This window comes from Elephantulus edwardii, unplaced genomic scaffold (assembly GCF_000299155.1).
Source record: "Elephantulus edwardii isolate Elephantulus edwardi_28Jun2011 unplaced genomic scaffold, EleEdw1.0 scaffold00021, whole genome shotgun sequence".
Classification (NCBI taxonomy): Eukaryota; Metazoa; Chordata; class Mammalia; order Macroscelidea; family Macroscelididae; genus Elephantulus; species Elephantulus edwardii.
Window position 1 is genome coordinate 2,354,633 of NW_006399771.1, and position 24,849 is coordinate 2,379,481.

Sequence of the window (24,849 nt, forward strand, 5' to 3'; positions counted from 1 at the left end):
AAAGCCATATGTAGCTCAGAATTATTCCACCCGGAAGTGACTATCCATTGTATGTCTTCCTCAACAATCAGAAGTCGCTTGAGGCCATGTGGATTTTTGTTTTTCCAGGCCAGAGCATTTCTAAGGGAAAAAGGATTCCATCCATATCTATCCACGTCCATCCTGTACTGTGTAAGGCAAATGGAACAAAGCCAGAGGCTGTGAAAAGGAAGCATAAGGATTCAAATCATGCCAGAGCTCTAAGACCCAGCATGATCAGGGTGGAACCTTCCATGGTTTGAAAACCAGTATAACTGGGCTGAGCAGAAATGTCAATCATACTTACTTGTGAAAATATATATATGTAAAACCAGTGAAGTTAAAGAAGTCAATAAAAGAAAAAGAATTGAATGTTAACAACAAAAAGCTTTTTTAATCCATGTGAATTCAAGGGCCAGATTGAGGACAATCCATGGTGTCCCATTAAATGACAACCAAAACCAGCTGACCAGGTGGCTCTTCTTCGTTCTGGCCTGGAGCCCCCAGACGTCCTCGTCCTCTGTTCCCCTTCATGCGGCCTTGTCATTCATAATAGACAAACGAGAAGTCCCAGAAGCCTGTTCTATGTGGGAGGGTTTTCTTTTGTTCTAAGCTTCGAGAGTTAATATACTTGACAAATTTTAGAGTCTCTCCATCTCTGTACACCAGTGCCAAAGAATTGTTTTCTGGATTCACTGTTAGCAGCTGAAACAGGTAAATAAAAATGACACATCAGAACAAAGAGCTTATTTACACTGTTTTCTTCAATGACTCCTCACAACTTACCTGACTTCTGTATCAATGACTTCAAATTCTTTGACAGATCCTGTACTAGACATTTTGCTCTGACTGTCAAGACAACAGATGCCCAGCAAGCCTTAGTCCGGCTCATAGCCAGAAAGAGGTTTGGTTGGTTTTTTGTTTTTTGGGTTTTTTTTACTAACTGAAAAGATTTCACAGGAATGCCTGATGTGTCTCTGAATTTTCTTGGATTCTCTCTATAGGACTTACTATTCACAAGACAGAATAAATACTTATTAGTTTACTCTTCGTTTTTGTGGGAAAAGTTTTATTCTGTGATTTGAGGGAAAGTTAACAAATTAAAATGGTTTTTCATTCAATCATTTATATAAATTTTGTTTGATAACATATCTGATCAACCCTTTATGTATACATTTTTTTCTCTTCACTCAACTTCCTTAGTGATTGGTTTTTACTTCCCTCTCCCTGGTAGCAATTGCCGTTTGCATCTATATTCCATGCTGAGCAGTTCCTGTTAGAATTTAAGCCAATCGTGGAAGGCTAACATACTGGCAGAAAGCCACAAAAAATTGGGACTATAAATAATGAAAGCTTTCTCATAACTGAACAGGGAGTTTGCTACAGAAGCATCTTACCTCTTCGTCTTCACCTTTGGCAATGTAGGAAGTAAAGCCACCGTATTCGGGGTCCCAGCCTGGCAAGGTGAAAATGAACAAGTTCTATTATCTGCTAAGTCACCCATCCCATGTTGCTCAAAGGTCTAATTTCTCAGGATAGCTGAACTTAAATTTGGGCTTATTTCAAACAACAATGAATAAGGACTGAAAAAGAATAATAATTATGTGTGAAATGCATTCAGGAAGCTGCTAAATTAGAGGGTCTTTAAGGAGTAGTTATGGCATGGTTCATTTCTCCATACCATCATCACAGACATAAATCTTCCTCTGAGTTGGAGAATGAAATTCTCAACTCTCTTTGAGATGCCGAGTTGAGATCTTAACCAGGATAGATGACTTGGTTCAGATGAAGACAGTCACGCAGGAGGAAGTGTCTCTCAGTGGAAATAGCTCCCTGCCTTCCCTTCTCCCTCGTACCTTCACAGCCACAGTAGAGAACTAAGTCCAGTGCGAATTCAGAATTGCTGCCGTCATGTATTAGAGTGTAGTGCCCAGTCTTCCAACGTCTCAGTTCCCCAGAGCATGTGGGCACCTTCGATTCTACGAACAGAAAATGAGCCAGAAAAATTAGCTGAAGGTAAATAGTGTAAATACAACTGCTAGATTGATTGCAAGGAGATTATAATTAGGCGGACACAGGACTAATGGGAAACCCTTCCAAAACCTTTGGATGACCAGCTGTTAAAGCAATTCAGTCTTGGAAATGACTCTCGGAAATTACAGGAGCTGAGTATTAGGGGGTAAAGAGTTCAAATTTTATTTCTCTCTTTATACAAAAATAAATTTCACATGGAATATTAATTTAGCTGAAACACAAAAAACAAAATTAACCCTAAAACCCCACCTAAAGTTTTATTTCAACTTGGAACGGAGTACAGATTTCTAAGTATTCACCACAGAAAGTAGAAACTACAAAAGACAAAGGTCTGTTATTAAAACATTTTACAAAACTTAAAAGATGCTGAAAAAAAAATAATACAGTAAAAAAGATGTTGAAAAAATAATAAAGTAAAATATTTTATCATGCAGGACAAAGGACTATGTAACTGGTTTTTTTACAATCTAGTATGAAAACTGCCAAGAGAACAAACAAGTTCGTCCTGGAGAGGGTGAAGCCACGCTTCTCCTTGGAGGCAAGGATTCTGAAGCTTTGTCTGACATATTTCGGACATGTTGCAAGGCGGGATCAGTCGTTGGAGAAGGACATCATGCTTGGAAGGGTGGAGGGACAGCATAGGAGAGGAAGATCCTCGATGAGATGACTGATTCAGTCACTGGGGTAATGGGGGTAGGTGTGTCGGAGACAATAAGATTGGCACAGGATAGAGCAGGGTTTAGGGCTGTTGTACAGAGGGCTGCTATGAGTCCCAGGCGACTCAATGGCACATAACAACAATAAGAAAACATCATGATAGATTCAGAAGAGATAGAAACTGTCAGTGATTTTTAATCTTGCTTGACTCCACAATCAACACCTGAGGCACCAACAGTCAGTAAATCAAAAGATACATTGCATTAGGAAATTCAGCTGTCAGGGACCTCTTCAAAGTGCTGAAAAACAACGTCAGTTTTGAAGACTAAGACGCAATTGATCCAAAGCATAATCTTTTCAATTACTTGCTATGCAGCTGAAAGCTGAACAATGAATAAGGATGAAGAAGAATCGATGGTCCTGTAGAGGAGTGCTGAATATCCCATGGACTGCCAAAGAACAGACACGTCTTGGAAAAGGTGCAGCCAAAGTGCTAATTAAAGGAAAGGATTGTGCAACTTCATCTGACATACTCCGGGCAAGTTGTTAAAAGGGGCCAGTTCTTGGAACAGGACATCATGCTTGAAGGGGTCAGTAAAGGAAGGGAAGTCGGTCAATGAGATGGAACAACACAGTGACTGTTACAGTGGGCGTGAGTGCATCAGGGACAGTAAGGAGGGCACAGCATGGGGCACAGTTCAGACCCACTGCTCACAGAGTTATGGATCAGAGTTGACTTGACGGCACTTAGCATCAACAGTAAGAAAATGGAATATATGCCAAATACAGGAAATTGACAGTTTGTGAAAGCAAATTAAATAACCAAAGTACTGGGGGAAATGGACAATCGCACACCATTAAGGCAATGATAACATTTTCACCTATATAATATGTAAGGCTGGAAAAGAAAAAGTGAATTGGATTGTTACAGAAGCAGGAAACTATCACACACAAGACAAGTGGGAGTGCAAATCGGATAGAAGTTTTTAAGAGGAAACTGTTGTGATTGTCTGAAGATTTGTACAGTTTTGACGTGGCGTTTGTACAAGAAGAAGCTACTCTGGGAACAAAAAGAGATGTACCGCTATTCAATCTGACAGTGAAGAACTAAAAACAACCTAAATGCTCAACATGGGATTGGTGAAGACCATCTGACAAGATACTCTACAGTAATTAAAAACTAGATGGTAGAAGGAGGGAGCTCTGGTGGCCTAGTGGTAAGAAGCTGTGCTGAAATCCCAAAGGCACGTAGTTCAAATCTACCAGCTGCTCTGCAGGAGAAGGATGGACAGTCGATTCCTGTGCGATGACCTGCCTCTAAACACCTGCTGGAGGGTCAGCTATGGGTCGGTTCTGATTTGAAGGCACATAACAATAACAACAACAACAACAACTGTTGTTGTAATTTAAAAAATTTTAATCTATGAAATGCAATGTTAGAAAGCATAACTAGGTCATGCTGCTTTGAATGGAAGAGCGAGGGTTTTCTATCTAAGGGGTTTGGAGCAGACCTGTTCTTTTTGTGTGTATACACTGTTATTATTAATTGTTACGTGCTAGAACAGTTGACTACAACACATCATGACCTCACAGGCCACAGACTGAAGTCCTGCCCTGTTCTGTGCCATCATCACCATCGTTGCCACGCTCAAGCCATTCCTGCAATGATTGGGTCACTCACCGTGTTGAAAATGCTCCTTCTTCTCAACAACTCTCTACTTTCCCTAGCATGAGATGTCTTCTTCCAAGAACTGGCCCCTCCTGAAAGCCCGCCCAAAGGGTCTGTTAGACAGAGTTTCACCACCCTAGCTTCCAAGGAGTACCCTGGTTGCACCTTTCCAAAGACATTCTTTTTGGTTCTTTGACAGCCCACGAGATAGTCAATACTCTTTGTCAACACATCTCGGAGGCACTGATTCTTTTCCAGTCTTCTGTATTCATTGTCCAGCTCTCAGATGCAAATGAGACAAATGAAAAATACCATGGCTTCGATTAGGAACACTTTGAAATTTAAACAGATCTGTGCTCTTTAGCACTTTGAGAAGGACCCTGACAGCCAATTTGCCCAACACAATACATCTTCTGATGCTGCCAAAGATGGTGACTCTTGATCCAAGTAAAAGCTGACAACGTAAATCTTTTCTCTATCATGTTTCCTATTGGTCTAGTTGTGAGGATTTTTGTTATCTTGATGGGGAGATGTAACCCATATTGAAGACTGTAGTCATTGATCTTCACTTTCTAGAAACAAGATTGTGTCATCTACATAATGCATGTTGTTAATAAATCTTCCTCCAATCCTGATGCCACGTTCTTCATATAATCCAGCTTCTCAAATTATTTGCTCAGCATAGGGACTGAAAATGTATGGAAAAAGGATACAACCTTGATTCACACCTTTCCTAATTCTAAACCATACAATATCCTCTTTTCTGTTTGAGCAACTGCTTTTTGGTCTATGTAAAGGTTTTGCAGGAGAACAAATTAAGTGTTCTGGGATTCCCATTCTTCTCGATGTCATCTGTAATTTATAATGATCTACACAGTCAAATGCCTTTGCATAGTCTTTAAAACACAAGCAATTATCTTTCTAGTATCCTCTGCTTTCAGTCAAGAGCCATTTGATAGCAACAATGCTATCCCTCATGCCACAACCTCTTCTGAAGTCAACTTGAATTTCGGGCAGGTCCTGTTGATGTACTGTTTCAGATATTTTTGAACAATCTTTAGCAAGATTATACTTGCTGGCCAGGTAGTTGTCTTGAAATTTCTGGAAATATGATTTGTGAATACAACGAGGGCTGCATCTGTTCGCCGAAAATACTTCAATTGGTATTCCGTCCACTTTTGGGAACCTTATTTTTTGCCAAGCTTTCAATGTAGCTTGGACTTCTTCCTTCAGTATTACTGGGTTTTGAACATATGCTACTTCCTGAAATGGCTTAGTGTAGACTAACTCTTTTTGGGGGTGTACACTGACACTGTACACTGACAATGTAGTATTGTTACTCATGAAATCCTTAAATATTCAACTTGAAGCTTGATTTTTTTTTCTTTAGTTCTTTCAACTTGAGAAAAGCTATGTTTTCCTCTTGTGGTTTTCCAAGTCTTTACACATTGTAATACTTTGTCTTCTTGAGCTGCCCTTTGAAATTGTCTGTCTGGCTCTCTTCTTTCAGCATCCCTTCCTGTTGCCCTAGCTTCTCTCTGCTCAGGTTCTCTTGTACCATCTGGTTTTGTCTGCTTTGCTCTCCAGCTCCTGTAAAAGGGCCTAGCACCCACTAGGTCTCAGGAAATATGAGTCGAGTGAATAAATGATTAAATACTGACTGCTCACTGGCAAGAAAGCCAAATCATGGCATCTTACCTCTCCCTGCTTCGTTTCTCTCTGGTTCCGAGTCTGTCTGGCCATCGTCCTGTTGGCTGGTGGTGTTCCTGGCCGTCTGATTGTCCTCGGGCTCTGAGGAGCTGTGGCTGGTCCCTTCAGTGCCACTGGCGGCGGATGCTGCTGCTTCCTTCTTTCCATCCTGAACCTCGTCGTCTTCTGAAGGGGCCAAGAAGTGAAGCTTCAGGCCTGTGAAGTTGGAGAGCAGCAAGAAGAGTGCTTCGGAGTAAAACAACTTCATACAGCCTTTCAGTATGTCAGGAAGATTCCTCTCCTCGGCTCTCTCATAAAACCTAGAAAGTAGCAATGTTGAGTTGTTCATCAAAACCACGGACAGAAAATGACTTATGAAGTTAAAGCTGATCATTAACTCCCCCCCTTAAATTTTGACATAGTCCAACAAGAACTTCTTGTTAGGACAGTGAATTTTTATTACGGCCTGCTGATTGTCCTTGGTGACAAGAAAACATGGCAAATGACCTTTTGTGTCTCTCTCTCTGTAACTGGAGTAAAAATTTACAGAGGAAACTGGTTTCCCATTTGTAAATATTTTGGTTTTGTTTTCTGACATTCCTCCCCGTGGCTCTCCCATTTCCATTAATTCTTTTATCCTACCCCTTTCTAGGAGCTCTGGTGGCTTAATGGTAAGGAGTTGTGCTGCCAAACCAAAGGCAAGTGGTTCAAATCTACCAGTTAACCTGTGGAAGAAAAAGAATCTCCTTTTGTGCTATTATCTGCCTCTGAAAACCCATGTGGAGGGTCAGCTTGGGCTTGATCCTGACTCAACAGGCCATAGCAGCAAGAACCCCTTTCTACTTTATCAGTTTTTTGTTTTTAATTATTTTTTGTGTGTGTGCCGTCAAATCGGATCCGACTGGTATGGGAAGAGACTGTCCTTCCTTCTCCAGTAAAGCATCTGGTGGATACGAACCGCGTACCTCTGGGATTGTAGTGCAGCTTCTTGCCACTAGGCCACCAGAGTTCCCTCTACTTTCTCAGTTTTATCTCTGGGCAAATCCGCCCTTTTGATCTTGTATGTCTGACTGTTCTGAGGTCAGAGGGCCTCCCTGGTGTTACTGGTCACCTACAGGTGTCTCTATTTCTAAAGAGAAAGGTGAGCCGCAGAGGCGAGTTTTGTACCAGGTCTGAAGGCTGACTAAGCGTCAAAGCCTCAGGTTCCACCAGTCTCTATGAGATCAGCAAACCTGGAAAGGCAAACGTCATGAGTGACAGGCTCTACCTTTTATTAGGAGGACCTCGGCTGCTCCATTCCACATCTCCATTCTCCAGGGCCTTGCAGACCTCTGCAAATTTCTCAGGCTAGAAAACAAACAAACAAAGCAGCAGTTAGCCAATCTGCCTATGATTCCACACTGGTCCTGCAGATGCAGCACTTCTGCAGGACACTGTCTGCCTGATTCCTTAAAGGCCCAGCGGACTCTCACCCCTCACACACTTAGGCTTCTTTCCACTTGTGATGGTGAAGCCAGGTTACACTAGACACACTGTCAGCGTGCCTCAGCCAAAGGACCCAAGTTCCAGCATGGGCCACTATTTTAAGAAGTGGTAAATTTTATGTCAAATCGCTACACCTTTCACATTCCTGCATTTTATAATATGAAGATCATAATGCAAATTCTTTTACTCAAAAGACAGGAGAGGAAAAGTGAATCTGCATTACAGTCAATGTAAAGAAGCCTTGTCAGTATACTATGTAACAGACTGGTTGGCAGTTCGAATCCACTATCTGTTCCAAGACAGAAACATGGGCAAGCTCTTTGCATAAAAAGTTACAGCCTCGGAAATCCGATGCAGGGTTTCTAGGAGTTGGAGCTTATTTTATGACAGTGAGTTTATTTTTGGTATGTTGCTGTTAGGTGCCATTGAGTCAACTATGACTCACAGCAATCTTAGGAAAAACAAATCTGAACCTTGCCCTATCCTGTGCCCCCCTCATCATCCGATACCCTCGAGCCCACTGTTACAGTCACTGTGCCACGCCATTTGTAGAGGGTCTTCTTTTCTTTCTCTGACCCTAAGCCTTTCCTCACACCATGCCTAAGTATGTGAGATGAAGCTTCCCCACCCTTGTCTCTAAGGAGCACACAGGTTGAACTTCCTTCAAGACAGACTTGTTTTCCCTTTTGGCAGTCCATGGAATAGTAAGGATTCTTTGTTAACACCACAGTTTAATGGCATTAGTAATTCTTTTTTTTTTTTAATTTATTATTAATTTCAATGAAAATTTACAGAGACTTTGGATTTCCATTCTTTCATTGTTACACTTTTGTCCCCTCCCAACCCTCCCCCCTAGTACACTACCCTCTTGGAAAAGTAAAAGAAAAATTCTTTCATTGTTTTACAATCCCTCCCCCCAGGTTCACTCCACTATGCAGCCTTCGCTCTAGACTCCTGTCATGACAAAAATACCTAATCACATATCTCTCTTAAACAGTTTTCTCCCTCATATGTTTCAATGCAGTATACATTATTGAACCCATCTTTCTCAGTCTCCCCCCAACCCCAAGGTCAGTCCTATTTTACAACAGTGGCACCATGCAATATTTGTCCTTTTGTGACTGAGATACTTCACTCAGCATAATGTCCTCCAGGGTCACCTATTTTGAATAATATTGCATGAGTTCCTTGTTTGTCAATGCAGCGTAGTATTCCATTGTGTGAATATACTACAGCTTCTCTCTCCATTCGCTTAGGTTGTTTCCAACTCCTTGCTATAGTGAGCAAAGCCACAATAAACATGGGTGTGCATATATATCTGCTTGGATGGCAGTTATGGTCTCTTTGGGGTATATTCACAGTGGTGGAATTGCTGGGTCAAATGGTATCTCTATTTGCAACTCTTTGAGAAAGCGCCATACCGCCTTCCACAGTGGTTGCACCAGGCATCAGTCATTCTTATGTTATCCGTTTTGTTGTTCAACTTTCAGATGCATAAGAAGCAAATGAAGATATCATGGCCTTAGTCTTTAAATTGACATCTTTATTCTTGAGCATTTTGGTGACATCTCTGACAGCATATTTTCCCCATACAAAACATCTTTTCATTTTGTGACTGCTGTTACCATGAGTGTTGATTATAGAGCCAAGGGAAGTAACTGCCAACTTCAATGTTTTCTCTATCATGGAGTTGTCTATTAATCTAGTGATGAGGATTTTTGTTTTCTTGATATTAAAATGCAATTTGTATTGCTCTTCAGTACTAAGTGTTTGAAGGCCTCTTCACTTTCAGCAAACAGTTTTATCATCTGCATAAAACAGGCTGTTGATGAGTCTTCTCCAATTCTGATACCATATTCTTTTTTTATAGTTTCTCAAATTATTTGCTCAAAATACAGACTGAATAGGTAGGGAGAAAGGATAAAACCCCACAAAAATGAAATAATTTTTTTTTCCCCAAAGAGAAAAGCAAACTGGCAGGGAGGAAAATGTGCAACAATGAATGAATGGAGAGACAAGTTCTCTAGAAACTTTCATTAAATCTCAATTTAAAAACAAAAAAAAAAATTAGAAAGGCTATAACTCTGGCATATCTTTCCCGATTTTTAAGCCAGGCAGTGTTCTCTTGCTTTGTTTGGACAACAGCTTTGATCTTTGCATAGGTTTCACATGAGCACAGACAAGTGCAGTGATCAATCTTACTACATTGAATACATCTGGATTCTTGAGGCCCTGGCTCATTCCCTCACTCAGTCAGCATTCTCTATTTACGTCAAGTCCAGGACAGTAAACTAGCTAAATCTATTGAAATATTCTCCATAATAGGCCTTATACTTTTTATTTACTGCAAAGTGTCTCCAGGGAGTATTCTATCACTTGCAAATATGTGAAAGAGGACTTGTAGCATGATTTAAATACGCCAAAGTAAATCTGGTTAAACAAGTTTATTTGCCCTAATTCTTCCCAAACTCTTTATTATGCAAATGACACCTACAAATTTCTGAGAGGCGGTACAGAAGAAATGCTCTTGGGACAAGGAGTTGAGGAGACTCATGAAGGACTATGAAGCATTGGACTTTCTGTGCTCTCAATTTGTCCTCACAACTCCTCAGATAGGCTAGGCAGTTACTATCCCGATTAAATAAAAAAGAAGTAGAAGCTAAAACAGATTATTTTCTCATGTTAAAGCAAAACTAAGACACAAATACATGACTTCCAATTCTATTTTCACTATAAATATACTGCCTCACCTTTGTCAAGCATTCATTTAAAGGTATTATTCTTTAAATAATATCTTGTTATTTTAAGTAAAAACCACTAAAGTCATCACAGAAACAGAACTGGTTAAGTATACAGATACGAACCTTGATGGTGCAATGGTTTAAGTGTTTGGTTTCTAACTGAAACCTGGCAGTTCAAACTCACGAGTGGCTCTGAGGGAGAAGGGACCCACTGCCTTGCTTTAGTAGATGGTTAGGTGCCTTCAAGACAGGTACGACCTATAGCGACCCTATAAACAACAGATTAGAACCCTGTCCTCATACTTCCTGACTCACAAGAGCCCACTGCAGCAGTTACTGTGTCAATCCACCTGACTGAGGGACTCTCTCTCCTCCACCTTTCCAAGCCTCCTGTCCCTGTCCAGCCCTTCCTAGCAACATGACTGAAGTAAGTGAGTTGAAACATCATCTTTGCCTCTAAAGAACATTCTGGCTGCACCTTCTCCAAGACGTATTTTTTTCTTTTGCCAGTCCAAAAGATGTTTAACAGTATTCTCCAACTCCAGAGCTCAAAGACATCACTTTTTCTGTCCCCCATATTTCTTGTCCAGCTCTCAGATGCACAGCAAGTGATCAGAAAGACCCTGGCCTGAATCGGATGCACCTCAGTCCTCAAAATGACATCTTTACTCCTCAGTAATCTGTTGAGGTCCTAACTGCACACTTTGCCAGTGCAATACGTCTCCTGATTTCCTGACTGCTGGTACCAAGTGTGTTAGCTGTGGAACCAAGTAAGATGAAGTTGTTGACAGTTTCAATGTTTTCTCCATCTATCACGATGCTGCTTATAGGTTCAGCAGTTAAGAATCTTTGTTTTCTTGACACTGAGATGCAATCCATGTTGAAGGCTGTTCTTTGGTCTTGTACATTAGAGCCTAGAAAACCATATAAGGCGACATCACTTAGGGTCACTCTGGACTAGAATTGACTAGATGGCACACAACTGGAAGCCAGAGCTCGCTCTCAATGTGGAAGCTCCTGTGTGTGCCTATGTGTGTGTTCATCATTAAGATTCCAGATAAAGGGGCATGCCCACACAACTCTGCACACACTAAGCATACAACTGTAGCAAATGTCAGCTACTATCATCATTTCTATGTTTTATTTGAAGAAGAGAACTTGCCAAGAACGAAACAAAAACCAAAAACCAATGGTCTCTTAGTGATGCCCATTCACCCAAACCTGTAAGTAAGACTGTGTGCTAAACAGGAGATATAGCCCACGGTATAGTGCTTACCTTGAGAAAATCCTTTAGGAGAATTTCAGAGCTTTCTTCAAACTCCTCTTGAATTTGAAGTTGGTAATTCATGTCCAAGTAAACAGGGTTGATCCATTCATACAGAATTTCATGCTTATGAAGAAGCAGCAAATGCAAAAGGTAAGTGAATGATGCTTACGGCGTTTGTTCTTCCATCATTTCATACCAGGCAAGCTCAAAGTCCAGTTTCATTATCCCATAAATGAATACTATGCTATGGCTCTTAAAACAATTGGAATTTAGGCGAGCTCTGGTCACCTAGGGGCAAGAAGCTAATCCCAGAGGTACGCAGTTTGAACCCACCAGAAGTTCTGCTGAAGAAGGGGGGACAATCTCCTCCTGTACCAGTCAGATCTGATTTGACAGTACACACCCAAAAAATAATAAAACTTAAAAAAAAGCCCCAATGGGAATTTAAAGAGAGTTCTGGTGGCCTAGTAGCAAGAAGCCGGCACTGCAATCCCAAAGGCGTGTGGTTCAAATCCACTAGATGCTCTGCTGGAGAAGGTGGAGCAATCTCCTCCTGTACCAGTCAGATCTGATTTGACGGTACACGCACACACACAAATACTAAAATAAAGTTAAAAAAAATAAAACCAAAACCAATTGGAATTTAATATTCTAATAATTGGAATTCAATCTTAGTAAAGATTAAAGTAAAGCAGCAAAAATGGGAATTTAATCTTACATCTTGAGGGATGTGAGGGCTCCGCGTTATGAGTGGTTCAGAGTGGCTGGGGGGCCTGGTCAGCGAAGGGCCATGAAACCAACCACTTACAGACAAGCGCAATTTTTCTTCCGAAAGGACTTCAGACACCTGGAAGCACAAGATTTAACACATCGATCCAAGTGATACAGATGGTGATTACCAGCCAACACACATTCGTTCTACTATCCTTCAGGCTAGACGTGGACACAACCTGGGCCAACCACAAGTCTGACAGAAAACTTTAATACTGAAATAGCAGGTGACTTTTGAAAGCACAGTGTTAGTATCCGATGTCTCTGTGGCTGGCAACCTTTACCTGGTGGAAGGATACTGGAGACACTTCAAAGAAAACCAGCGTGTTCCACGTGGGGACAAGAGACTTGACAATCTGCTTCGGCTGCAGGTTTGCTGTTTCGGGAAAGAAAACATCCTTGAATGTAGTTCATTATTATTAATCACTGTCAAATCTCCACAGTTCACTCTGAGTAATCCTGAAGGATCGATATCTTGAAGGACCACCCTCCACCATGTGGTTCACTCCTTTTTGCTGGCTCTTTTGTGCGATATCCTTCTCACTACATTATCCATGATTGATGAGGTCTCTGTAGGCAGCTCTGGTGCCAGTCATTCAAAAAACCTCTGACCTTCCATCAAACAGACTGATACTGGCAGATTCACAGCCACGGGCAGCTTTCTGTGCTTTCTGAATCTATATCCAGAAGCAGGCTCTGATTATTCCTCATTTTAAATCCAATCTAATTGCAAAGTCTCATCTCACAAACTTTAGGATCTGTTATTACAAGAGGCTGTTCCTTGCAAAGGGATATCATGTTTTCAAAGGTGGGAAGGTCAGCAAAAAAGAGGAAGACCCTCAATGAGAAGGACTGACACAGTGAATGCAGCAATGGGCTCATGTGTGTCTGTGATGACAAATTGTACTCGACCCAATGGCACATAACAGCAATTTACCTCTAAAGAAAAGAAATGATTATATCAAGTACAACTCGGGGAGGCGGCTGCTGTGGCTAACGTTAATTTCTTCTGAGGTAGTCACAGTAATGAATGGCTCCTGTCATCTCTGAGGAATGCAGATAGTGTATTTAAGAATGGTGATGCTGACGCAACTCAATTTTACCTCAGGAGTGACCACTATTTTTAAGGGCTTGGACGTCTCTTACCGTCAACATTATACAGATCCAGGGTGCCTCCCAAGCTCTTGTCCCAGGGAGGAACCAGATAAAGAATGAAGGCAATGCGGCGTCCCTCAAGTTCATCGTCGTGGCAGAGCAGGGCGTCTGCAACAGCGGAATGAAGGCAACGGTTAACAAGGCAATCAACAAGTTTAACAGCGCACTACGGAAAACAGTGGCCCATCCTCTCATAAATGAATGACTAAATGGGGAGAGAACAGTTTTACAGATGAATGACAAGTCATAAACACAGAAGAAATGATTGTATTAAAAAATGATTTTCTGGCAATCATCATAACAAGAAACATCTACAGATACTAAAAGAAGTAAATCAAAATGGATGAGAGGTGGGATATTTACCTAATCTTGAAGTATTTCTCCCCACCCTCAAAACACTTAACTTATAGAGGGGGAAAAGAGGAACTTAACAAATGGAAGAACCTGGAGGAAACTACCTTAATCAAGAGATCATATGTAACATCACTAATAACAGGCACATTGAAATCTAATTGAAAGGTAGGATCAGACAAACCCTAACTGAAGTTAAGTTTTACAAACCAAGCTCAACTCTCAATCTTCAGAAGCAGCCCAACCATGAAGATCAAGGAAAGGCTGAGAGTAGGTGTGGACTGAAGACTAATAAAGGCTGATGACCACACAGAATGTGTCATTCTGGACAGAATCCTTCTGTTATCATGGACTATATAACGAAATGAGAATAGGGCATGTGGGGTAGGGGTAATAATGTATCAAAGAGAATATCCTGATTCGGGGGCATTTATTAATCTAATGTAGAAGAATGCCTTTACAGGAGTTACTTAAGTATTCAGGATCACAGAGTAGTTCAGCAATCGACTCTGTCATGTGGTACAGGGGGAAAAATGCCTTCTCCTGTGCTGGTTTACTTTTCTGTAAATGGAATTTTTTTTTCAGATTGAAAGGAGGGAAGGTAAAATGTATATAACATGGCTTTTCATATTAATCACCAACTTGTCTTTAAAAAGTTATTTCCATCTAAGAGGTGTGCAGTTCGAATCCACCAGATGCTCTGCTGGAGAAGGAGGGACAATCTCCTCCTCTACCAGTGAGATCAGATTTGACGGTACACACACACAAAAATAATGAAATTAAATGGGGGGAAAAAAGTTCTTTCCTTAGAACAGTATACAAGAATAAACCCAAATCAGTTTTATTTACCAAGAAAAAACCAAATTTTTAAAAACCCAGTTTTTTCTTCTAAGTGAAAAACTAAAGTTAATTGCTTTCAAAAAGGCATTTATATGCTCATAAAGGGAAGTGGAAGGATGCATCCCAAAATGGCGACAGTTGACACCTCGGAAAAGAGGAGGCCGGCAGGTGGAAGGCACTGTCAGGGCTTACACTGTCGACTTTACACTCTGAAAAACTGCGGCTTTCTCCATGCTGTAGAAGGCCATACAGTCCAGTATTTTGTACACTGATGCCACCTTTTCTTACCTGTGAATTCATATTTAGCACAGAACATATCAACAGTTGGTTCCAGCTTAATATTTGAAATGTCAGAAAGCCAGACTCTGAAATCTTCAAATAGAACTTTCCTAGAAATAGAAATAACAGGCTACAGTTACACCAGAATGTGAACTCTACTTAAATCGACGCCATATGATTTCTTTCTGGGGACCATATTTTATTAAAGAAATTCAGTTTTAAGAATGTTTCTCAGTTTAAACTTGCATGTTGTTGTTGTTAGGTGCCACTGAGTCGTGCATGACTCACAGCGACCCTGTGAACAAAAGATCTGAACCCTGCCCTTCCCAACATCACGTCCCTCTCTAAGGAATAGCACCTCCTAGCAATATGTCTAAAGTATGTGAGGTGAAGCCTCATCATTCTTGCCTCAAAAGAGCACTCTGGTTGCACCATCTCCAAGACATTATCTGTCTATTCTGTTGGCCATCAACAGATGTTCAGTGCTCTTCTCCAACACCACAGCTCAATGGCATCAATTATTTTTCCATCATCCTTATTCACTGTCCAGGTCTCAGATGCATAGCTAGTAATTGGAAAGACTATGGCCTGAGTCAGACGCACCTTAGTCCTCAAACTGACGTCACTACTCTTCAATAATTTGGAAAGGTACCTAACTGCAAATTTTCCCAGTGCAACTCATCTCCATCTCTCCTTACTGCTGGTACCAAGGGTGTCAATTGTGGATCCAAGCAAAATAAAGCTGTTGACAGTTTCAACTTCCTCTCCATCCATCATGATACTGCCTAGGTTATGTTTCACTTTCCTGGAGAAATGAATTGATGTAACATCCGTTTGTTCTAATCATTTGCTTTATTTTTTCCGTCTAAATTCAACATAGAGTCTCTGAGTGGTACAAAAAAGGTCAAACCCTTGAGAACCTTAGCTCTGCCCTGCACACCTGTGGTACCATGCAGTGGAATCAACTCAGTGGAACTAATAACAATCCACTCAGTGGTAACCAACATTTTTACAGTACGGCTATCAAGGCAGTGGTTTGACCTTCTTCATGATAACTGGCCACACCAAAGTTCTCTTCCAAGGTTACTAATCTGTAGATGTATTTTTCAGTATGTCTAAACAACTACTAAAAACAACGCATTAATGTCCAGTCAGAACTGACTCACGCTGACCCCCTCCCTGGGGTTTTCCAAGGCTGTAAGTTACACTAGAGTAGAGTGCCTACCTCTCTGATGAGGGGCCACTGGTATATTTCAACTGCGCAAGAGTCACAGCCTAGGACTTAGCAAGGCACCGTCCCCTACCCCCCCCCACCTCCTGACTACGCCATCTATGTGGCCTAACAGACTTCCTCCTGACATCACCAAATGGCTGTCTCAGTGACACCGCATAATGAAATAATGATGGCCATTAAACTAGCTTTATAATAATCAGGAAAACCACGCACAGAAGTTTTGACGCTAACAGAACATCAATAAAAAAGACGATAGGCTTTTCCATTTACTAGTTAAAAATATTCTGTGTAGAAATCTCTTTAACACAATTTACAACACAATCAACTTTGAAATGTTATCCTTGGAGAACTAAAAACATTTTGAAAGGATTTATATTAGTTCAAATACTACATGTAAAGAAATCTGACGAATATTTTTTGATCATCATGTTAGCCCAAATGTACATAGTTGAAATTCCCATAAAATTCAATCTTTCTGTTCACAGCTAAATATCAAGTCTTCAGATTAAGCCCTAAGATTTTATGACCAATTACTTTTTTATTCTATACTCCCAAACAATTCTATAAAATATTGTGCTCACTCAGTCCACTCAGAAGTACCATGAAATGTTTAAAAGCACAGTTGCTAATTATATAGAATGGGCCACAGTATGAAACTGCTGAGCCAGATGTCACATGATACGGGCAAGAAACATTTCTGCAAAAGCATCATGCTTTACCAAAGCCTTAAATCCTTCAACTGGTAACATCAGCTTCCACAAATTCTTCCCCTCACAAGTTGTTCTACTGATTTTATTTATAAGACAAGTTCATTTCCTGTCATTATTCCCATTTGTTACTTGTATGCATAAATAAACTGCAAAGCCCAAGTGGGAAATGAAAAGATTAGCAACTTCTTGTAATGATTCAGGATTTCTACTCTCACCATGTGGCTACTGCCTCCTGGGGTGAAATATAACCAAGTCTCATATGAGGTGGTTACCACAGGGGTATAGTGAGTTAGTAGGGTAACTGAGCATGAGCATTTCTCTTTTGAAAAAGAAAAACTAAATACATGTAAAATTTGAAATTACAGCTAATGCATCAGCAATACTTAAGGGTTTTAGGAAAAACTAGCCTGAGCAGGCTTCTAGGATAAATAGAAATGTCACAGAGTGAAAAAAAAAAAGAAAAGAAAAGAAAAAAAGCTCATAAATATTACAGAGTGACTTGTGCTAGTGTAGAAAAATGGAAAAAACTCTATGTAAGTTAAAAAAAAAATCCTGTTTTAAAACCCTCTAATCCAACCAGCTAGAGTCTTAGATGCCTTTTATTATACCATCAACTTATATATCACTAAACAAAAACCATTGCCAATTACACTACGACACAGTGATTATGAAGACACCTGGATTTCAGAGTTGTCAAAACATAAAAAAAGCATAATAAATCTTTAATTTAATGAAGTACGGTACAACTTTACCACATCTATGCTTTAGAATTCAAACACATTCAATGGTGATAATTTCCCCTTTACATCTTAGACCGTTATTTGTATGTTTCAACCGGAGATCAAATATTTTTTTGAAAATAAAAATTTTTTTTGGAAAAGAAAAAAAATTTTTTTCCCACCATTAGAAATAACATTACAACAATCTCATTGTGAAATCCATGAGCATGTTCTTATATTTGCAGGTTATACTCTCATAAGCACAATTATTCTACAAAAAACATGCAGACAATTTTAAGGGTTTTGATACATATTTAAAAACCACTTTCTATGAAAGACTGCAGCCGTGGATGAAGGTAACCACATTCATCAACACTCGGGCTTTAGTTTTTAGCATTTTCCAGTTTAACATGTAAAAAATCTAATTTGTATTTTATTGATATCAACAATGTTGACTATTATTGAGAATCTGGGTCTTGGGATCAGACAAACTTGGCTTTGTTTCTTACCTAGTTCTAGATTTAGTTAAAATAATCTTGAAGAGGAGACGTTGGATGGTGCAAATGGTTAACATGCATGGCTGCTAACCGAAAGGGTGGGAGTTTGAGTTCACAACCGAGGTGCCTCAGAAGTAAGGCCAGGCAATCTACTTCTGAAAAACCTGCCACTGAAGACCCTACAGACCATCGTGCTATGACAAACATGGGAGACGGAACATGGTTCTCCTAACACACATGACCGCGTTATAACACATGGAGCAGCCGTGGTTGGAATCAGCTTGATGGCAACTGGTTAACTTTGAAGGAAGCACTCCATTTCTCAGAGGGAGGCTATTTCTTGTTCTAAAGAATGAGGATAATGTCAACAAACATGATAAGACATTAAGATTTAAAGTGCTTACTACGCGGCCAGGTACATTTTTTTTAATTGATGGTACATGACAAGATGGGCTCTCCAAGCCCCTCCCCTTTCTCAGGGAGACTAGATGGACACTGTGTCAAGGATGTGGGATTCTCAGTGTGTGGGAGGATCAAAGTTGGGGCAAGGACTCCCCAGCAGCTGAGGGTCTCTCTCTCTCTTCTAGTGCTATTACTGGGGCTGGTGGTCCAAGGGGCTCTTATTCTTTAGAGGCCATGTGAACCATCACCTGGTTGCTGGAGCCAAATTGATGGTCATACCAGGAAATAAATTTGACAAAGTGGTCGTTCAGGGCATCAAAGGTGGAAGAGTGGGTGTCACTGTTAAAGTCACAGGAGACAGCCTGGTCTTCAGTGTATCCCAGGATGTCATTGAGGGGGGCCCTTCTGATGCCTGCTTTATGTCATCATATTTGGCAGCTCTCTCCAGGTCAGATCCACAGCTGACTCAGTGCGGGCACAGCCATGGAAAACCATGCCAGGAGGTTTTCCATTCAGCCCAGGAATGACCTTGCCCATGGCACTGGCAGTGCCAGAATTGGCAGGGATGATGTTCTGGGCAGCTCCACAGCCATCACGCTACAGCTTTCCAAAGGGCCCATCCATAGTCTTCTGGGTGGCAGTGTTGGCATGGACAGTGGTGATGAGTCCCTGTGCAATGCCAAAGTTGTCATGGATGTCCTTGGCCGGGCGGCCAAGCAGTTGGTGGGGCAGGAAACATTACTGACAATCTTGAGAGAGTTGCCATACTTTTCATAATTCACAATCATCACCATAGGGGCACTGGCCAAAGGAGTAGAGATGATTACCTCTTTGGCACCACCCTTCAAATGAGCCCCAGCCTTCTCCAAGGTTGTGAAGACACCAGTGGACTCCACAACATACTCAGCACCAGCACCACCCCACCTGATGTTGGCAGGATCTTACTCCTAGAAAATAGTGATGGCTTTCCCACTGATGACAAGCTTCCCATTCTTAGCCTTGACAGTGCCATTGAACTTGACAAGGGTGGAATCATACTAGAACATATAGACCATGTAGGGGTCATGTAGAGGTCAATGAAGGGGTCATTGATGGCAACACCATCCACTCTGCCAGAGTTAAAAGCAGCCCCAGTGACCAGGCATCCAACATGGCCAAATCCATTTAGTCTGACCTTCACCATCAAGTCTCAGGGGTGCAGCTAAGGCTGCACGAGAAGAGAGGTCAATCTGTCGACAGACAAGGAGCAGAGACACCCAGGTACATGTTAAAGAGCCGACAAACATGATCAATAATTTACCTTAAAGCAGTGATGTGAGGCTCTTGTCTCTTCTTTAAGTCATCTGACTTGATCATGGAAAAAGAAAGAAAGAAAAAAAAAGATTACTTTTTTATATTAAACACACAGAGAAGAGTAACTTAGTGAGTACACTTGCCCTGTGGTTTAGAATCTGAACTCTAAGGGTAAACTGCCCACGTTAGCTAGACGATCCCTCTACTGGCAGCTGTTTAACCCGGGCAAGTTACTAAGCTTCTATGTATCTCATTAATTTAAGAAATACTTTTAAGCTTGAATTATTTTTTTTAGGAAAACAGACTAATTAAAAGTAGATATTGTACTACATGAAGGTGATAAACACATCAGGGGGGAGATACTCAATAAAATAAGAGGGACTGGGAATACTGAGAATGGCAGGGAGTTTACAATCTTAAAGGAAGGAATCAGACAGAGTAAGACTTCACTGAGGTGAAGCCTTGTCTTGAAGGAGGTACTGAAGTGTGCCAGGGGAAATAAGCAGGCAGAGAGGAGTCAGTGACACATGCCTGATCTATTCTAGAAATCGCAGGGGGGCTATGTGGCTACTGCAGAGAGTGCAGATGAGGCCAAGGAGGCAATGGAGGGCTTGGAGCCATTCTATGTACTTGGGCTTTTACTAAAGAAATGGGAGCTAGCAGAGATTTCCAGCAGAATAGCAAAACTTAAAATCATTAAGACCAGGTTTAGATACTAGTCTAACAGAATGGTAGAGCCCTCAAGGCAAGGCTCCTCAACATGCAATCCTGTAAGTGATTCAATCTCTGCCAAAAATGTTGTTATTGTTAGGTGCCATAAGTGATCCTAGGAACAACCTCTCAGAACCTTGGTCAATCTTGCAACATTGTCACAGTCTCTATGTAATGTTTTTGTGATTTTTTTTAAAGTGCTGATGTGCCACGTACTGACAGATACCCTCCAAAGTTGGGGGATTGATATCCTCTATCTACACGTAGACTGGGTCCTGCCTTCTCAGAGAAGAAAAACCAGACTTGATTTCTTGGAAAATCTTTTCTGCAACATTAAATTGTTAAAAAAAGGGGTGGGGTGGAGAAATGACTCTAACTCTCCAAGGAATATATGTTTTTTAAAAATTTTAATTGTCAGGGAGCTCTGGTGGACTACTAGCAAGAAGGTACACCGCAATCCCAGAGGTATGCGGTTCGAATCCACCAGATCCTCTACTGAAGAAGGAGGGGCAATCTCTTCCTGTACCAGTCAGATCCGATTTGATGGAACACATGCAAAAAAATAGTAAAATTTAAAAAAAGTTTAAAATTTTAAGTGTGATTTTAATCAAAGTTTACAGAAAGGTTGGGCTTCATTGATTCATTGTTATACATTTTCCTTTCTCTACAGAATATTAAATTACAGAGCATACTGTAATACATCAATGAGCCACCTTGAAAGAAAAAGTGAACTCAGATTTTAAAGAAAAGTTATTATCTTCCAACAAGCAAATCTTTTATAACTTAGAAATATACTTCTTTAAGGGTGCTCTGGTGGCGTAGTGACAAGAAGTTACACTGCCATCCCAGAGGCATGTGGTTCGAATCCACCAGATGCTCTGCTGGAGAAAGAAGAACAATCTCCTGTACCAGTCAGAGCCAATTTGATGGTACACATACACACAAAATAGTAAAATGAAGAAAAAAAAAAAAAAGAAATATACTTCTTTGTTTTGTCTATAATATACTTATTATTAAGTAATTTTTTACTATCTCTTTCTCAGTCACTATCACTTGCAGAATAAGTCACTGGTCTTACAGAATAAGACTGTCAAAGAGTCTCATATCCAGGGAGCCAAGGGGAAGTTTTGAACAATGACCGTGCAAGGACCCTTCAGGCAAACACAATCTAAAATCTTAAGACTAAGGTATTGAATGATGTTGGAGGTGATTCATTTCTGAGGTGGTAGAGCTAACGTAATGGCATAAATACCTGCTGGAACTTATATAAATCATTACACTTGTCATGGAAATCCAAGCTCAAAAGTTCCTTCTGAAGCCCTTCTAAGAAGTCTTCGCTTTGGATGAAGTTTGGGATCACACAGTGAAGAAAGGGGTCCATGTCCAGGACAATGGCTTCTGTTGGAAAGAAAACATCATCTTTTTTTCCGCTCTTGTATTTTTGGCCCCAACTATCATCACAAAGAGAATATGAAAGGACACACTCTTGAATTTTGAGGAGCCTAGTATCTAAAGCGGAAATTTTCAGGAAGGATTATAAGTCTTATTATTTTCTTCTTTACCAACTCAACACTAGTTTTAAAAGATGTTGTTGTTTTTGTTATTAGGTGTCGTTGAGTCTAGTACAACTCGTAGCAACCCTCTGAACAAAAAGATGGAAACTCTGCTCTATCCTGTGCCATCTTCACACTTCCTGACACACAAGAGCCCATTGCAGCAGTTACTGTGTCAATCCACCCGGTTGAGGGTCTTCCTCTCCTTTGCTGACCCTCCACTTTCCCAGCATCATGTCCCTCTCCAAGGAATAGCCCCTTCCAGCAACATGTCCAAAGTATGTGAGGCAGAGCCTCATCATTCTTTTCTCTAAAGATATCTTTTAAAAGATACTAAAAATTTAGTCCTTAAGATGAGTACATGCAACTCTCTTCAAGCTCTTGTCTTTCTTTAAGCTCAGCAATTATTTAGTAACTGAATGTGTAGTCCATATGGAGCTTTGCTGTTAACCTAAAGGCAGTTTGAACACACCAGCAGCTTTAAAGGAGAGACGGACACTCTCCCAGGCCTTTGAAAACCTGCTGAAGGGTCTGCTATGTGTTGATTATGACTCAAGGCAATGTGAGAAAGAGATGGCGAGAGGACGGAAGGACAGTATGAACACAGTTTTAGATAAAAGTCTTATTTCTTTAATCTTAAAAGTGAGAGCAGTATTTTTGTTGTTGTTGTTCATCAAGTTACTGTTAGGGGAAGCTACAATGTACATACTTATTTTTTAAAAATGGGGGTGAAGTATGACCCTAAATTCCTTGATTTCTATCTCAATAGCATTACTGTTAATTGGCTAGAATACATGCTGTTGCTAGGTGCCCTGGAGTCAGCTCCAACTCACAGGGAACTACTGTACAACAAATTGTAACTCTGTCTGATCCTGGGTCATTCTCACAGATGCCAGTTATGATGAATTTTACATTTAGCATCTCATTTAATTTCATCAACTCTGAAGCAGTCTCATCCCTATTCCGCAATGCATAGAGAAACAGCAATTTCTGAGACCGTTCAGAGTTGACATTTTAAAAATAAAAACTAAGCTATCGCTTTCTACAGAGCACACAGGAACCCTCTTTAGAGTGCTTAATAACGGAAACAAAAATCCTTTGGAAGGAAACACTAGACACATTAAACAGAATCTCTGTGTTATGTATTATTTGCTAATTGTAGCCACAGATGGAATTATTGTGTACTGAGTTTGTTCCTCATTCAACGCAACCTGTTTTCAGAGCTTACTAGTCAAACTGCACCGTTTTTGTTGTGTGCCCTGGAATTAATCACGATTTACAGAGACCTTATGTAATAAAAGAACCAGGGTTTCCTTCCTTGTAATCTTCCCAGAAAGACTGCCAAGTTTCTCCACCTGCAGACAGCTTAACCACTGCAACACCAGGATGCCTCTGTGGTCTCACTATCAAAACTTCTACTCCTAGCCATCCAGAGTTGGAACCAACGCCTAGCTTAGCTTCCAGCGAGTTTTCACAGGGTCTAAATTGTCCGGGAGGAGACCGCCCATCTTTTTCCTGAGAAGCTGCTGGTGGATTCTAAATGTCAGCCAACTTCTGACAAACTAGGCCTTCAGAGCTCACGAGTCAAATTATGTTATTGTTTTGCACTCTTATTTGCAGAGGTAGTTAATCCAACAGGAGGAGAGTGCCAACTTTTCTCCTGGAGCAACAGCAAGCGGATTTGAACCACGTGCCTTTCTGTTGGCAATGCAGCTTCTTTTCACTGGGCCACCAGAGCTGTCTTGTCACATTATTGCTGTTTGCAGTGCAGGCAGAACCCAACCCATAGGTGACTCTCCAGAGGGTTTTCAGAGGCAGTAAATTGCAGGGAGGAGACAGCCCATTCTCCTCTAGGAGCATCTGGTGGATTTGAACCGCGTTCCTTTGAGATTGCAGTGCAGCTTCTTACCATTAGGCCAAATTACATTATAGATGTCAAAATGAATCATCTCAAGCGCAGTTTTATGGAAGCCTACAACAAACGTCCTAGTTAGACGATCATGGGACAAACTTGAGCGGAAACGTCACATAAGTCACTCAAGAACCTCTACAAATGCTTGTTAGAGAACGTTCATGGATGTACATATGTATGCGTAGCTCATCCATTCCATTCACCACCTTCTCAGGAAAATGCTATTATTGTTAATGGTCCCATTTTAAAAAGTGACGCTTTAATAAACATCTTAAATCACCTACCGATCAGTGATGTAGTCAGTCTTTTTATATCTAATTGATAGATTCTAATAGCAAACTCTAAACTTCCCTCTCCTTCCCTTTACTTTCGGCCTTCCTTTCCTCAAGGTCCTAAATTCCAACTGAATTTGGAAGGAAAGAGAACTGCAGGCGAGAGAGGAGTGTCAAAGGTAACCAAAGGCACAGGCTTCCGTTCTAGCCCAGCTCGAATCTAAGGGTTTTTTTCAAAGGTCCCCCAGCTCCCAGCGCAAAGTCCCGCCCTCAAAAGCACCCGGTTACCGTCACTGAACGACATCCTGCGGCTCCAGGTCTCAGTTACTTGCTTTTTCAAAGTTTCCTCCATGAGAGCCTCCGAAAATTCCGTCATCAGTTCCTTCTTTTTCTTTTTCCTTATCTGGCCCGGATCGGACTTTGCTGATCGTTTCCCACTCATCTCCTTATGGATCACAGAACCACGCCACACGCACCAAGCAGCACCTTCTCTATGGAGACTACAATTCCCAGAATGACAGCTCTCCCATGCTCCTCAGCGCCGACGTTCAACCGGGAGGCGGGACGTATAAATGAAGGCGGGACCTAGG

The 24,849-nt window shown here is 41.0% G+C and overlaps 1 protein-coding gene across 1 annotated transcript; it reads right to left on the minus strand.

Moving 5' to 3' along the window:
* Positions 1-561: 561 nt before the first annotated feature.
* On the minus strand, positions 562-24,719 carry OGFOD1 (2-oxoglutarate and iron-dependent oxygenase domain containing 1). The gene is made up of 13 exons (XM_006882512.1): positions 24,548-24,719; positions 21,775-21,920; positions 19,819-19,865; positions 14,966-15,066; positions 13,478-13,594; positions 12,616-12,707; positions 12,279-12,407; positions 11,570-11,683; positions 7,335-7,414; positions 6,077-6,387; positions 1,875-1,997; positions 1,416-1,474; positions 562-723 (listed from the first exon to the last, which is right to left on the minus strand). The coding sequence occupies exons 1-13, from the start codon at positions 24,699-24,701 to the stop codon at positions 562-564; spliced, it is 1,635 nt and encodes a 544-aa protein (XP_006882574.1). The 5' UTR covers positions 24,702-24,719.
* Between the last annotated feature and the right edge of the window lie 130 nt (positions 24,720-24,849).